This window comes from Anoplopoma fimbria, chromosome 16 (genome assembly GCF_027596085.1).
Source record: "Anoplopoma fimbria isolate UVic2021 breed Golden Eagle Sablefish chromosome 16, Afim_UVic_2022, whole genome shotgun sequence".
Taxonomy (NCBI): Eukaryota; Metazoa; Chordata; class Actinopteri; order Perciformes; family Anoplopomatidae; genus Anoplopoma; species Anoplopoma fimbria.
Window position 1 is genome coordinate 11,955,313 of NC_072464.1, and position 16,917 is coordinate 11,972,229.

The following is a 16,917-nucleotide window of genomic DNA, read 5'->3' on the forward strand; positions in this document are numbered from 1 at the left end:
TTAACAAGGTAGCCTCATAAATCAGTTAAGGCTACTGGAACTAGAAACAGAACACATGATGATTTTTGAGATTTTTTGGGAGGAAACTACAAGTATTCTTCGATAGATCCTTTTAAAACAAGACTAAATAGTCACAAAGATGAAAGTGTTAAAATGTATTACAGATTATAACAATTATTGTCATTATCATTTAATCAGGGATGGCTAATAAGGTTTATCGCAGACAGGGAAAGAAAGAGGCAGTTTCTCTTCCATAACAAAAGAGAAAAACACAAACATACTGCTTTGCTTTCATCCCCATCAGTTTAACTTTGGCTTTGACTTTCTCTGCAGAACCGCTCAGTGTAATCTTCTCCAGCAGCTGGAAATCCTCCACAGTGAATTCTTCCTGCTCTTCAAATGGACCGAGGATCTAAAATAAAGACAATAATGCAGTCAGAACACGACTTTTCCATTTCTTATCTCAGCATGTTTTACATTGTTTACTACTTGCCAAGGGAGTCTAAACCGTTTTGTGATGGTAACACAGTGTTTGATTCACTTTAAGTCATGGTTTTCTGGGACGGGGGCCTGTGTTTTCCTCCTTTTCTATTTTGGGAGTCGTGCCACTGCATCAGAGGAATGTGAAATGATATTAATTGTTACTGCCATCTGAGAGGCTGGCCTCTTCATCCGTGGCTGTCAGCATCACTGCTGCTCAGACATCAGTCATCAGCTCTGTACACACATACACACACTCCCACAGACACACAGGCGGATCGCAGTTTGTGCCACCTGCGACCTTTAAGAAACATTCATGCTGATTTGACGGAACAAAGGGAGCTCTTAAAAAACACAAGAGGGAAAACTCTCTAAATTGCAGAAGCTTAGAGGAGCCTACTCCACTGTACCAAACAATAGCAGCAACATTTAACCAAGGCTTTACCTTTCTGACAACATATTGTGGTCAGATATACTTTTTATGCATATATCCATGGATCAATATTCTGAAATGACGTTGAAGCCCACTTACTCTGCCGTTGCTGATCACTGCCTGCTGTCCAGGACTCAGTTTCAGGACATCATGACAAAACAGCTGCTGACTACGAATAAAATCCAACTCCAGGGTGTTGAACTTTTTCTCAAAGGCATCTTTGTCCATGCCCTAGAACAGAATATAACACAAGTTTGTTAAGGATGTTGGATAAACTGATTGCATTGTTGGCTCACATTTGAATTTGCGTTGTACAGCAAGATCCAATAGACTAGCTCAAGGACCTTTCTCCCTTTACAGCCTGTCCAAAACAAAAACGGAGTGATGCATTGGGTAAGGAAATGATGTATGTGAGGCAAACAATTTATCCACATCATCATTGATGCCTTGCATCAGTGCAATCACTGCAGTTTTCAAACATGAATTATTTCAGCCAGAAGAGCGAGCTGTCAGAAATGCACGTGTGAAAATTAGATTAATCAATTTGTAATTAATACACCAACCTGTTAATTAAGCCTCGGCCATTTTTGTCTATAACAAATTTGGTGTGGGAGTGCGGAGTTGTGGAGTCAGGTTATTAGTTTCTCCAACATCTCTCCTCAGGAGAACAGGTGAAATAGCAATAATGTCAGCACAATCCAGTCAGCAAGTCTGTCTGGCAGCCAATAATAAACTCATATCCCTCGACTCTGGGTCTCAACTCACACAGCCCCCTCCTACCCATCTTCCCATCGCTATTTACAGCCTGTTCTCTCACCATTGTTTAAGGTTGGTGTAATTGAAGAGCAGTATGTTATGGTTCGTCATTCCCAAATGTAACTTGTGCTGTAGGACCTATCCCTGATGGAAGAGATGGGAGCTCTCCTGTCAGCTAATTTGTTGATTAGTGCCTGAGAATTTATTTTCTTGTGTGTAATGCTGAGTGGGTGTATACTGCACACTACAGGATGGAGAACACTAGTGGCTGTAGACTGCTTACAGCAGCAGAGTGATGGTCAGGCTCGGCTGAACACATGTGGCTTACACAACCATGAACGGTGGGCAAGGAGCTCGGCTATATATCAGCTCCTGGAGACCAGTTATCCACCAGCTCTGTTAAGTTAAAGATTCAGCGTGTGTAGCCCGCATTGTGCTGGCCTCTGTGACAGATCAAGTGGAACTGACAGTGAGTAGGGCGCTTGCCTTGGCACCCACAGGCTGTGGAGCATCATGCGTGCTCTAAATGTATACTGTTTGTTGATGTTCAGGAGGGGAACAAGAAGATGGGCTCATCAATCACCGTTTTCCCCGACTCTGCACTTGAATCAAGAAAGCAGTGACAGACATATCTAGCCGAGTGGTTATATCCAACCTTTTTTTTTTTGCCATCATGCTCATCAAATCTGCCTTAAAAGTTATCAATTATATCATCAGTGTTGTGTAACATTCTTCACATTTTTCTTGAGAGAAATTTCACAGATACACTTTTCAAAGGAATCGACCTAAAAACAAATAACCAAACAATCAAATAATCAAACCCCAACAAATGTATTAATTACTTTAAACACCATAACACGCATTCTGTGGGCCTGCATTTCTTTTTAGGGTTGAATAATATGACGCTATATACCATAAGGCAAAATAAATTTGTACTAGCTGTAAGCTTTTGACATAATATTTATATTTAGGTAGCTGTCCCTTTAACATCCCTTGTTGTATTAGTCCATGGCAGGCAGTGTTGCAAATCAGTGAGCGGGACTGTTTTATGGCACTAGTGGATTTATAGGATTTTGCAGCAGTGTGATGAAGCACCTCAGGTTCTGTACTACACAGATATTTCCATCTGTTTATTTTATTTCTAAATAATGTATCAATTGTCTACAGAAAAACGAACTTTTCCATAATATATATTAACATGGTAACATAAAATCACGCATACCATGACAAAAGATCTAATCCACATTGCCTACCCCTAATATTTTTAAATAACTGTCATGGAATCTCACTTGTCAATTTAGAGTTTTTGTGTCACACAAACTATACTTTTGTGTTTTCTTATGTTTCCTTCTTTACTTTGCTGGCAGTGGGTCTTCTCACACATTACTGTCAGAATGTCAGAAGAAACAAGATATGGGATTTATTCACATCAGCTCAAAGGCTTTCATGTGTTTAACGCAGCAGATAATAATTTGTAACGGTCTAATCAGCCTTGATCGCTTGAATAAAAAAAATTGTAAACCGTTCCTTTCTTTCAGTCAGGAGGTGGAACACACATGCTTTAAAAAAAAAAAAAGATATGTATCATCTTTGTTACGCTACTCTCTTATTAGTTTGCATAGGTTAAAATAATAAAACACCACAGCATGCTGATGGTTCAGAGCATGAATAACTTCAAAAATAGGCCCAGTAAGTCTCATTGCTGTTTGATTATTATTGATGTTATTGAAAGTATATGTGTGACATGAGATGGCTATGCTCAAATTATTTTTGGGCATTGACTTTCGTTGCTTACCAAATATCTCATTACTGATATAAAAGTATATGAATATGATACCATTGTGATACTATAATAGAGATGACTGTTGCTTTGAGAATATATTTTAACACAAGGTTATCGTAATAAATTATTGTAACCATAATGCAGCCTTGAACACATAATACAATAATGACGAGGCTCATCTAGACTCATATCACAATATAATCAGCAAATCAATATTTTGCAAAGCTGTACCTTAAACACAGAACACACACCACTCACTACTTTGATGTAATGTCAAAAAATACAGAATCTAAATGCTTGAAACATAAAAAATGTAAATCAAATGCTTGCAATTTGATTGTCTATGATCTAACAACAAAAAAAAAAACTGCATTCCTTAATCGCTCCTTTACCTGCATCAGTAAGTCCTTCATCTTGGTCCCCTTTTGGAGGAGCTGGCTGCTCTCCTCCCTCAAGAGTTTTTGCACAAACTCTGCTGCAGCCTTATTCTTCTGGGTGAGGAGAGAGGCCCAGATAGCCCTGTACAGCACAGTGTTATCTTCTCTTGGCTTTCCGCTGGGGTTATCTATCACCCCCACACGCACTCCAGGGCTGGCCTTCTGCTTCCACACACACACACAAACACAGCAATGATAGAATTCACACTAATATCACACAGTCCCATATTTCCACAGACCGTAGACGTCAATCACAGAGAGCACCGAGAGAGCAGAGTGTTGATTGCTTAAAAGAAACAGTATAAGTTTTTCCTTTTCTGCTTATTCTACCATCAAGGAATCTTTTTTTATTTAGGACATAAAAAAAGGCATTGTCTGCTGTATCACACTTAATTCATCCGTAATGTCTTAACAGTGAATATTTCATTTTAGAGGCTGTGTTGTCGCTCATACCTGAAGAGAATTCCTTTTCAGATTAAATTGGCTTATTTTTAGGTCATAAAGGCCTGCCCAAATCATAAAAAACAGTACACTTAATGTACTTCATCTCTTCTTCCCTGAAGTGATAAATAGATTTATAGTTTTGTAGCTGCTGGAACACCAGCTGCAAGATGTGTGTCAAAGACAGGGCAACATGAACATTTTTATTGATTGAGTCAACATTCATTCCCCCTAAAAAAGTAGGACAGAGAGTAGATGATACTCACCACACGTTTCAGAGCACTGAGTAACAGTTTTCTTCCTGAGAGCTTCTCAAAATCTCCGGCTATCCAGATGGTCACAGCAGTCATCCCATCCTCATCTAAGGTAAAAGAGCAATGACTCTGTAGTACTCTAAACTCAATTCACTTTGAGTGTTAAAATACATTATGGCCAGTCGGCCCTGTCGCCTGCTGCAGTTTCGTCACATTTGTTCAATAACATTTAAACTACCATTGGAGGGAAATTGTATTTTTGAGCAGTTTTCTATCTCAATGTCAACCTTAATTATTAACGTGGCACTTAGTAAGAGCTGCTAATCCTTTAAAGGGTTAGCTAATGCTTTCGCACTGATAATCACATGAGAGTGAGAAGGAAAATTGGGTATAGCTGTTACAGCGAATGTTTAGTTTGTGTGTAAGAAGTGAGAAAGACTTAGACATCTGGCACAAGAATCAGTATATTAGTCGAGAATTGGGCCACCTGTCATCGTTATATACCCCCCCCCAGTCAGTCAGTCAGTCAGTCAGTCAGTCAGTCAGTTAGTCAGTCAGTCAGTCCACAGAGAGGGAGGATGGCAATCAGCCTCCTCAGACTCAGTGAGACGGCTACACTCCAGGCCCGTGCAGCCAAATGCAGCTCTGACGACCATTTAGACTGCTGGCCGAAAGCCAGTCAGCAGATACAGCAATTATCTTGCTGGAGGCGCAGCCTGTCTGCTTTAACAAAGGTCAATTTCACACTTTTAAAGATCAGTAAAGCAGTGTAGGATTGATTTTGTTCAGATACTGCTCATTTTACAGATTTTCAACAAGTAAATGCAGATTGGATGTTCCAGTTTACATGGCAAAATGCAGAATGCTTGAATAAGTTAGATTGTTGCAAGTAATTGTGTTACTGAAAAAATGAAATTCAGTTGTGTTGTGATTTCTTACCACTATTTGTAAAGTACTTCATTTTCTTAGCCATCACAGCTGTTTTGTCTCTGGAGTCATAGTATGAAAACATAGTTGTGTCCTCCCAATCATCTATAACTGCAAAACAAGAAATAAAAAATGTTTAGAAAATGTGAGGAATATAGACAATGAACCAAAACATTTTTGGTTTAAGATGAGCAGCACAGGTCACCTGGTTTGGAAGTGTAGTCAAGGTACATCCGGTCAGTGCTTAGAATAAGAGGGTTCATCCTGGGAACCACGTTTGCCTGCTCCATGAGATAGTCCACCACATTTGAACCCTCAGTCAACTGACCCTGTAGGCATGGGATAAAACAGATGAGAGTGAGTCACTGAGAACATCAATCCATAAGGAAAAACTGGATTTAGTGTATGCCCAAATTCTTAACAGCTAACAGTGAAGTGTAAAAGTCTGCAAATGCAAGAATGTGTAGGGCCACGGACGAATAATTATACACAATTAACCGTAAGACTGCAAAATATAATGTTGTGCTATCAAGCAAATCTAGAAAAAGTCACGCTGGCTAGTAGTTATTATGATTTTAATGACCCTAAATATTATATTAAACACACAGTATTAGCTCAGTTTTAGACATATACTCTGCTTTTGCAATAAACCAAATACTATAAGCATGGATGAACTGCAGTTGGTACAATTATCTAGGGTTTCTTAACTTCAATTCATGCATATATGTGTATATGTATATATATTAATCTAAAGGTTCTTCTCCTGTAATGGAGTGTCTTTTCATACAGACATGTCGTACCATAAAGACAGCTCTCTGGAAGGCGGTGGTGGTGTCCATTATGCGCTGCAGAATGATGGTTTCCAGCTCTTCTGGGTCCATCTCATCAGGGCTCAGAGGGACTCCATTAAATAAAGCCAGTGGTAAGGCACCCAGGCCACTCTTTTTGTAGAAGAGGGCACCGTCCTGGAGCACAAAAAACATGGACTGAGTCCTTGTACACTCTAATAATTATCTCTTCAAGTAATTATTGTATTTTAACAAGAGCCAGCTATTTCATTTTCTTACTTTTCTTTTGTCGTCATACTCAGATTCTACGCCGAGAATCCGTTCAGCATTGGCTTTAGGGAATTTTCTCTTAAGGTAAGCAGAGATTGTCTCAACAGACAGCGGCTCCCCTCCATCTACTGTGTTGTACAACTGCAAGAGAGTGGCAAGTCAGATTAGATTTGATCCCTGTCTTCAGATCTCTGCGACAGTCAATAATTCCCAACTCTATTTGAATCCCACTGACTCATCTTGTTCAATAATGTCTCAAACCATGAGAACACGAGGCACAATAAAAGGACTGACTTCTGAGGCACGAATAGATATGAGCTGGAGAGAAGGGTGCTTTAGTTATTCTTAAAGAAGTGCTTTTCTAAAACAACAGAGATTTATGAATGTAATATACTTACTGACACCATAGACATCAGAGCCTGGGATAAATCATACTCGTCTGCAATGTAATTCAGCAGTCTGAAAAATCCAACCCCTGCATCTGAGAAGCCATCAATCTCATCGTTGGAGTTGACAACAAACACAAAGCCAATTCTACAGAAAGAGGGGGGGGAGACAAGTATTCAATTTGCAGCAATCACTATCTTGTTAAGATTCTTAATGCCAAGAGTGGACCATATAAACAGATGCGGAGGTTACTTCAGAGATAACAGCACCAACCTCAGGGGGATCTTGTGCTTGTAGAAAAGCTCTGCTAATTTCACCAGCTCAACACTTTCTTCCCGAACTGGATCTAGGAACAGCACCTAACAACAAAAAAGCATCATCATCAAATCTGAATCATAATACAATTACAAATACTTATTATCTGACATGGATCATGGATGGATCGACATTTAGCAGATACAACAATACACACAGTCCCAGACAGTTCTGATTATCAGAGGAAATGTTAAGTATTAAAATGTACTCCGTATTCTCTTCTGTACCTGAAATGATTGCAAACAACCCACAATTTGACAAAAAAAAATATTGAATCTAGACTAGCGGAGTAGAGTCAGAAGCACCCAAAGAGTTTCACAGTTCCACTACAAAGGAGACCTTTCTCAATTCCATTTCCGTTATCATCACTACCCTGAGGCAATTCTGACCTTCAGGACACTCACCAGGTTGAAGAGATTGCGTCGGATCTGCCGAATGACTCCAGGAAAAGTGGCCCTGAGGAGCTCCTGTACACCCGTTGGCCAGCTTTGGTACACTGGGTCATTCTCTATGTCATTTATCCACTGGAAATAGCGTGACAAAAAGAGGGCTTGTGTGAAAAATGATATTCATGAATTAAGTACAAGCAACAGAATAGCAACTCTGGAGAATGTAGAGATTAAGTACCTCACTCAAGGACATCTCTTACTAGTAGAATGGTGATTTCTATATCTTCTAGATCTCGTGACATGGCAAGAATTAGGCTGCCATGCAAGGTAATACTGATATCAAATATAAAAATACCTTACCGTTTTGAGCTCTGCATCTGTAACCTCAGCCAGCGAACAAACTCCAATGCTAGAATCATTACATTTCAAACACTAACTACACCCTGTCATTTATAGTAATTTGAGTAGTTTTAAGAGTATCCTGTTATTTGTCAAGAGCAACAAGACGTTGAACAGTTTTACATTAGTTAACTTTTGAAAGAATAATCTCTTTCCTGCTTTATAACTGTACAATATTCAATCGCAAGGTGTTAAAAGTTTTTAACTTAACCTACCTGCTTAATAAACAGGTAATCACATGCATGTAAATAAAGCTGTTTTGAGGCATATAGGTAAACAGTTCTGTGGACAGAAATATGCTGGATCTGGTGTGAACATTAAACATGGACACTTGTTATAAAGCTCTACCACCCACCATCAGTACGTTTTTGGAAATTTCCATAACCATAGTTGCAAAATGATCCATCATTGCAGGCCAATCTGGCACTAACAGTGGTCTTTCTTGCATTCAGTAACTTACTGTACAATCCTCCCCACATGTTCTCAGTAACTAGAAGAGGAGATGCAAGCTGAAATGACAGACCACTTGGTTGAATGTGGAAAAGGCTTAAATTCTTCATGTCTTTGGCATTTCTTTAGTACCGAGAATATTACAATGGCCAGGGGGGCCAAAATTAAGAGCTTTCCTTGGCTGAGTCCCAATTAATACCTCGAGACTGCTGCAATAGCCTGATTTTACTTCACTTAGTTCACACCCTGGTATACAAAGAAAGAAAACACCTGCAGTGTTGCTCTGGGCCAGAAGAATAATACTTTTGCAAAGGACTCACCATTATAGCTGGATGTCTGATATCTAAGGCGTAGCTGTCATCCACAGCGTTCACAGGTAACCGCAGCAGCTTGCCTTGATGTTCTCCTTTTATGCCCAAGTTATGAAGCCCCTCTAAGACCCTGGCCTCTCCTCTGAGGATGTCTAAAATGCTGTAAATAAAGAATCAAAAGGTTAGGTTTTCATACATATTAGCTGTGTGGCGGTTGCTTTGCGGAGCACTAAACTCTGATCTTGTTGCAACAGGATTACTGAGCCAAAGCATAGGTCTGAGGCATCCAGGGGAGAGCACAGGCAGACCACTGCGCCCTCCTGCTGGGTTCCTACCTGAAAGGGTTGTGAATGTCCAGATCAATGTGCAGTCCGTTGATAAAGAGCTCTCCGTCTCCCGGATGTACACCGATGGACTCACTGAGACGCTGAAAGAACAGGCACAAAGTTTTTAGTCGAGTGCCAAAACCCTTAAACGAGTGATTCTACCTTTAATGTTGATTCTTTTGACAAGAAAATATGTGCACACCGTGACTACAGCAGCAAGTTAAATTAATAAAGTGTGTGCCGAGACAAGGCGAAAATAAAACGTAGCAATTTATGTTGTTATGGAATTTATTTCAGGTACAGATTAGAAACCGATTGTCTAAAATAAAACTGCAACGTCTTAGGATGTTATTGAAAAAAACTACTGCGCTATCATGTGGAAAGGCTGCTTATTATATCGCACCTTTTGGTTCTCCTCAATTTCTTTTCTCATTTCCGGCTTTACGGCCACTCTTGTCAGTGATCTGTGGGAACAGTAAAACATGTACAGTCACCATCAGCTTTTACCACATCCCAAGCCGGCAATAAAATCCCAGTTTTAATCTCCAAAAACATGTGGGCCCTCAAGATGGTACGTTTTCAGTCAACTCCCCATAAATACTTGACTCTTACTCAGCATTTTTTGGTGTTATTACAAGCTGTCTGAGCCAAAATAAGAAGACATCAAAAAGCTGATTGGATCTCTGTATCAAAGTTGTATTTAATGGATAATGCTCAAACAAATGGGTTTATAAAACACATATTTCATGGGCACTTTAATAACAGCATTTGTTGTGCTTGGATTCACACATTGTTACACAGAGAAGGGCTCCTTAAAATATGGATTTTGGAATGGTACCAAATGTGTGAGCCAGTCAGCCAGAAAGAGAAAATGAGAGGAATTTTCTGACCTGGCTTTGCTCGGAAAGTTCTGACTGAGGTCCTGCATGAGCTTCAAAGCATCGAACTTTGGCACGGACATGATACTGGCAGCTGCCTGGACACTAAGATCTGTGGAGATCAAATAACGAGATCATCAGCATCTATATCTAGGAATGCACATGATGTTTAGACAAATCTAATTAATGCAAAGCAATTAAATGATATAACATACAATATGCTGATAAACTTAGTAACTGTTAGTTATAGACAACAATTCAAAATGAAAGCATCTCCAGTCACAAATGGTTCAATATGCACCAACTCGACAGCTAGAGCACGAAATTGCTCACTGCAGTAATTAAACATTTATGGATTGATTTTTTTCCCCTCATGATCATTAAACAACTGAAATAGAAAACCGATACCTTGCATTTCCCAAACTTTGAGAGGAACCATGTCATTTGTACTCTCCAGGAGATGTTTGCGAAGCTCGACCAGTTGCTCCTCGAGTTCAGGGTGAGATTTCCTTAAAACAGGAAATTGAAAAACAAGACAACAAAAACAATCAAGACAATTCTTTTCATCTCTTTATAAAGTCACACAAAGCAAAGGATGACCAGCAGCCATAACATGTTACATTTAAGCCACTTACTTTAACGTTCCAAAAACAAACCCTTGGACTTCATCATTATTGTCTTCCTCAGCATTTGCACCTGAATCTACAAAGCACAAGATTTTGTGTTTTATTACCTCGGACACAGCGAGGTCCAGCACAAAATGTTTGATAAATCACAAACTGACCTTTTACTTTGGTGTCATCCACAGCTTTATATTCTGTGCTTTTGATAGCCAGCTCAACACCATACCCAGATAAAAGCATCTTTTGAGGCTTTGGATCCTGCAAGCAGTGGGAGGCAGAGTAATGGCTTAAACGAAAAACAGTTTAGAGTTTTGTTTACATGAACATTTCTTTCACAAGCACTCGGATAATTATCATCAAAACTGCAGATCTATTCCATGGGGAATGCTTTATGCCTGTATCGTTGTACAATTTAGACCCAAAATTATGTAGACACCCATTCCAATTAGTGGATTTAGCTATCAGATAAAACCAAGCATACAGAAATGTTGCTCTCCATTCACAAACCTAGAGAGTAGAGTGGGTCACACATTCTAGAGACTTTTACTGGGATGGGATGCCATCTTTCCAATAAGTTAATAAGATTTCTGGTCTGCTAGATATTGGCACAGTATACTATGAGTTCTGTAATTGTGAAATGGAAATGCCTAGGAGCAACAACAGCTTAGCTTCACAGCAGTAGGCCGAATGCTGAGTCACGAAAATATATCTTTACTTGCAAGTCGCAGCAGTCACTACCAAGTTCCATAATCGCCTCAGGAGGCAAAGTCAATACATGATCAGTTCTTTGGGAACTTGGGAACTTTTTTTATATGGGTCTCCATTGCTGAACAGCAACACACATGCCTAACATCACACCATATGCGATGTCAAAAGTTGGCCGGTGCAGTGAAAAGAACACCATGGTCTGGGTTTGCTTTTCGTTGTTTTGGCTATGCTCCTTACAATTTAGAAAAATGTTAAAACCTGAATGACCTGAACCCCCATCAAACAACTTTCGGTTGAATTGGAGCACCATTTGCAAATCAGACATTATTGGCCAACGCTTTACATATGCCTGTAAAAATTCAGGTGTCCACATTCTTTAGGCCATGTGTTGTATGCCTATGATGGCCCGGTGTGTGATGTGTATATCCCCTGTTTATGATACTACACGGTCAGTGAAAGTTACAATCTATAACATGTTTTACCAGATGGAACAAGAAGCACGTGGGCCCCCACATGCAGCAGCAGATTCACTTACATTCAACCTTGACACTTATGTCAGAGAGATTCAAAGCACTGCCTCGTGCTTTCACAGGCACAATCAGAAGACTTTCACACCCACGCTCTGCTTTTCCTTAACAGACATCTTAAAGAAAAGCACCTTTTACTCCATCAAAGGCATTTGTATCTTGGTAGGTTTTTGAGTTTTAAGTTAGAATTTCGAGGAATCTACTAAAAGGAATAACATGTCACTGTTGTATCACTGCAATTGGGGCTGAGCGATATGGGCGAAATTACCAAATTCAATAAATATGCAAAAAAGTCCATATGAAATAATCACATGGTAAAGCTTATTTTTGTATACTCCTGTTTGACTTATATACTTGTATGAAAATGATAGAATATCACAAGCCTTATCTTTTAAACCTAACAGAGTTCTTCAGTGTAAAAACCAAAAGTAGAGACAAATACTTAGAGAATTGCTAAATACTATTCACACAGCATTTTAGCAACTGCTAATTTCCAATGTGCATCCCTAGAAAGATACAACCCCAAATTAGAAACTAGATGATTTTTACACTGAGATTAACCGGAAACCACATTATTTATTAAAAACATTTGATCAGTGAAGCATTAGTTTAAAATAGCTGCAAAAGCATTTCTACTCACCGCTACAAAGTGCCGCAGCACATATGTAAGTGTGCCCTCTCCAGCTTTCTCTGAAAGCACCTTATGAAACGAGGTGAACTTCTTGGTTCCAATCTCAGCATAGAGGATCACGACTGGCACATCTGTTTTATTGACCCCTGGATATGTGTGGTCGTTCTTGTATAAAAATGGTTTTGGCCTGCAAACATTTGAAAATGTTGTAAAAGACATACTAGTAATAAAATTATATGTACCAAAAAGCCTTTCTGTGTTCATTACAGGGAATTTGGAGTCAGTAAAGGCAGCTATTTTATAACAAAATATCTCTGTAAACTTTTCATATTGTTCTGCATTAAGGATTGAGTTTATCCACAGAGGGGAAGAAAGCACCATTCTGTGTTACCTGCCTGCAGCTGTCTTCAGGAGCTTCTTGATGTCTTTGGTACTGCAGCTATGTTGACCATGGATGGAGACAAAGGCAGGACAAGCCTCAGGTGGAGGCTCATCACTGGCTATCTGTTAAAGAGCATGGAGGAGTGAAGGAATGTTCTTTAAAACAACGGCCACAACATGACGCCAGCAATGCCGGGATCTGGTGACTCACTCTTGAACTCTTTGAATGGGCCAAAGTTAATCAAAGATAAATCAGTTATGTGATTGATTTATTCTCAATATTCTATATTAATAATCACAAAAATGTACACTGTGCAGCACAACACATCATCTCAGCTGCAAAAGGCCACCATTCATTCAACTTCATCAACCAGTGCAACGCTCCATACCAAGGTATACTTAGTCAATAACAAAGGTATCGGACATTTTGGAATTTCAAACGGATGATGGTGTTAATGAAAAGTCAGGGGAAGATTAAATGAACTGAAATTCATCCTGTGGGGACCATGAACATCTGAACCAAATTCTGTCCCAATTCATCTGGCAAATACAGATAGAAGATATTTCACTGGAAAAGTATAAGGTAAGACAGAACATAGAAATTTGCAAATAAGTAAATAAATATATAAATAAATAATGCACAATGTTGATAAATGCATCTTAAAATCAAACTCTTGTTTGTCCCTGGATTAATTACTGATAATTACCTTATCCACATTTGAATTAGGTGAGAACACCAGGAATATACAAATAGTGTGAATCATTGAAATGAAGAATTTAACACAGTAGTTTGAGAATAATGACATTTAAAGATTGTGCCAAAGAAATTGAAACTGTAAGTAAGGCCTGCAGAGAAACCTATGTCAAGATGTAACAGCCTCTAAAAAGCAATTAACCTGACTCTTTTGAATATCATATTATTCCCACGCTGCTATTGAGAAGGTTTTGAAAAAGTCAGACTCATATGATCACAACATACCTGCTGGGATGCCCGAACAGCTGGTGAGTATGACCGTAGGGCCAGAGCAAATTTGAGGAGATTAACTTGAAGATCTGTAAGAAACTGGCCAGCCTTCTTTAGGATCAAGTTGTAATACGAGCGCACAGATTCTGTGAGACACATCAACATTAGTATTAATGAGGTTTTTAGAAGAGAAGCACACGTGTCAAGGTCTCAATTTTTTTAAATCAATTTTGGATGATATAAACGCACCTCCTTGCTTGTATACAGTGAGCTCTTTCACGGTATCAACAAACTGCCAGAATTTCTCATTCCCATCTTCTCCAATAAATTCACTACATATGAGTAAAAGAAAATATTAGCCAGCATTATTCAGTAACCACAGTATGATCCTAATTACAACTTAAAGCTACAGAGCGCATAATCATTTTATGTTTTCTGGTAAAAATTCTGCCCAACATAATTGTTGCTGTGAAGTATCACACAGCACTACACAGACCTTACAGGCATGCAGTAGTTTACAATAAAACCATACACAAATAGTTTCACACACAGAAGAATATAATATGTTGTTGAATAACTGTTCTACTAACACAATAAAAAGATAGCTTTATACACAGTAAATTCATGAACAATGTTAACAGCAAAATGACTTTGGGCTGCAATTTAACTCCATTGTGTATGAATACTAAAGTTATTAACTGAAGGGCACTCGTTTACCAAATTGCTATGTACAGTACCAGTCAAAAGTGTGGACACACCTTCTCATTCAATGGTTTTTCTTTATTTTTATTTTTATTTTTTTCTACTTTGTAGATTAATATTGAAGACATCCAAACTATGAAGGAACACATGTGGAATGATGTGGTAAACAAACAAATGCTCAACAAACCAGAATATGTTTTATATTTTAGATTCTTCAAAGTAGTTGAATGAGAAGGTGTGTCCAAACTTTTGACTGGTACTGTATTTAAGGATGGAATTTATTGCAGGCTTTTTTAAAAGCCTGCAATAGTTCCCAGTCACTGGAATATGAGGCAACGATTAAGAAACACTATTAAATTCAAATAATGTATGCATTTCTTCCCAAGGTCCATCCAGGTCAATGAAGCCATGTTATCTGTGCAATTATAGTTATAATAGTTTCTGTCTGTATATATAATATTTCAGTTATTGTGGATTCTTTACTGTTTTTATTGCTTATTTATAATACTTGGTTTTTTTTATCTTGTTTTTCTTTTACTATGTCTCTTGTTTGCACTATAACCTATGCTGCTGTAATCCTGTAAACTTCCCCTAATAAAGGATTATTTTATTTTATCTTATCTGTATTTATTGTGGACATTTCCATGGGAGTTTTGATTTAAACATTTAAAAAAAAGTACACAATGTTGCTATTATATAGGGCTCCTCGAGATTAAGACACAATTTATATAGTTTAGACTACTTTTAAAACAAAAAAAGAGAAAGAAAATATTCCTTATCCTGGATTTTAGTCCTGAAAGTTTGAAGAGCGCTTTGAAAAGGCCTTTTAGACCTACAGTCCAGGAAGCTGAATAAAGAGTTGAAATATAACTAACTAAGTAAATAAAATAGTGTGAGGGGGTGTAGGGGGCATTGAGGGGTATTGAACTCATGACCTCGACATGCAAAAGTGTGCTGCAGGTGTGCATATCCAGGGATGAGTACCTGGTCTCCAGAAGGAAAGGCGTCATGCTCCACTTTGCTGATAGACTGGCAGTGACGCCTTTGGGTGCTGATATGACATGATGTATGTTCAGCAGCAGCAGTGACAGCACAATAACGATCCTCATCACTTCCGGCGATGGTAGCACGAATCTACAGTGGCAGAGAGAGAGAGAGAGCAAACAACAAAGGCATCAGTGCAGATCCTTATGAGAGGTGCCACGTAGCCTTAGTTAGTTACTCCAAGTTGTTATCTTGATGTCTAACCTCAGGGATACAGAGCACACGGTTGCAGAAGATGCGAGCTAACGTTGCATGTGAAAAATCATATAAACTATTTAAAGTAGTTACATAACCACTGGTCACTGTGTTTCCAATGATATATCCTTCACCCCGGCAGTGATGCTGGCCACTTCCATACAAAGCAAAGGGCTTCAGGTGGGTATTTTGGGCAGCTAACATCCAGTACAGCTAGCTTGTTGCCGGGGGAGCCGCGTATCGGGGTGGCTCCCGCTGCCCGTAATTCGTGTCTGACACAACCGTGACGTAAAAAAATAAAAGTGGCCTCTTGTCATGTTCAGGCAAAATATGCGACATTTTTGACGTGGAAACAATTAGTGACATTGAGTGTAAAGTATTTAAAAAACTGGGGGTAAAGTTGGATTTCATTCAGGCACCGCGGTAGACAGCTAAAGAGGCAGACGCTGACGCTCAAACGCTTTCGCACCAAACACAGGCGCATGTTGCAGCCACACTGCACTACAGTGTAAAGACAGCTGTATGGATGCTTCTTATCATTTAGTATCCAATGATTCAAATGTTACATAAGTTTATGATGGGCTAATTTTAAGATACAGCACAAATTACTTGCAGAGTGGTATAACTTGACAAATTATATTAATTATATCATATGTTATGATAGATTAAACGATTTGTAAATGACAATATGGAAGGGACTGGGCAGCAGTTTAGAATCAGACTTCCATAGAGTTGGCGTATTTGTGAGAAAAGGTCTAAATGAATGCACCAGAAGCTAAAATATCCTGATTTATAATCTGTATAATTTAAAAACGCGATATCCCACTATTTACAAAACTGGCCAACTCCACAGCATCTTTCATTAGACCCTCCCTGCCTGGTAAATGCTCACTCCTTTGGATCTCCATGCACCCAGTTTAAAGCAGGCTTTTTAAAGACTGAAGTTTCTAAGCCCAAACCAAGATACTATAACTTCACAGGGTGGTTTTGGAAAGCTCTTTCCAGAGCCGCAGAAGACATCATACAGCTGTTTTCACAGGGGGAGTAGTGCTTCCCATGATAAGTGAAATGATCCTTTTAAACTCAAGTGTTTTGGTATCACTTTGCCAGTTCATTAA

At 38.9% G+C, this 16,917-nt stretch overlaps 1 protein-coding gene across 3 annotated transcripts in view; it reads right to left on the bottom strand.

The window, feature by feature from the left end:
* The window catches only part of uggt2 (UDP-glucose glycoprotein glucosyltransferase 2), a 35,479-nt gene extending 19,486 nt beyond the window's left edge, over positions 1-15,993 (bottom strand). For 2 of the 3 annotated variants that reach the window (XM_054614743.1, XM_054614741.1), the window contains exons 1-24: positions 15,893-15,993; positions 15,545-15,694; positions 14,108-14,190; positions 13,874-14,004; positions 12,905-13,017; positions 12,523-12,700; positions 10,809-10,905; positions 10,660-10,726; positions 10,433-10,533; positions 10,037-10,136; positions 9,550-9,610; positions 9,156-9,247; positions 8,830-8,980; positions 7,676-7,795; positions 7,230-7,315; positions 6,968-7,103; positions 6,579-6,710; positions 6,312-6,476; positions 5,717-5,840; positions 5,524-5,622; positions 4,597-4,691; positions 3,845-4,051; positions 1,013-1,144; positions 282-412 (exon numbers count right to left, since the gene is read on the bottom strand). In XM_054614743.1, coding sequence (XP_054470718.1) covers positions 282-412; positions 1,013-1,144; positions 3,845-4,051; positions 4,597-4,691; positions 5,524-5,622; positions 5,717-5,840; positions 6,312-6,476; positions 6,579-6,710; positions 6,968-7,103; positions 7,230-7,315; positions 7,676-7,795; positions 8,830-8,980; positions 9,156-9,247; positions 9,550-9,610; positions 10,037-10,136; positions 10,433-10,533; positions 10,660-10,726; positions 10,809-10,905; positions 12,523-12,700; positions 12,905-13,017; positions 13,874-14,004; positions 14,108-14,190; positions 15,545-15,669 — 2,726 coding nt within the window. In that variant the 5' untranslated portion in view covers positions 15,670-15,694; positions 15,893-15,993. The other variant, XM_054614742.1, reaches the window with a different exon arrangement.
* Between the last annotated feature and the right edge of the window lie 924 nt (positions 15,994-16,917).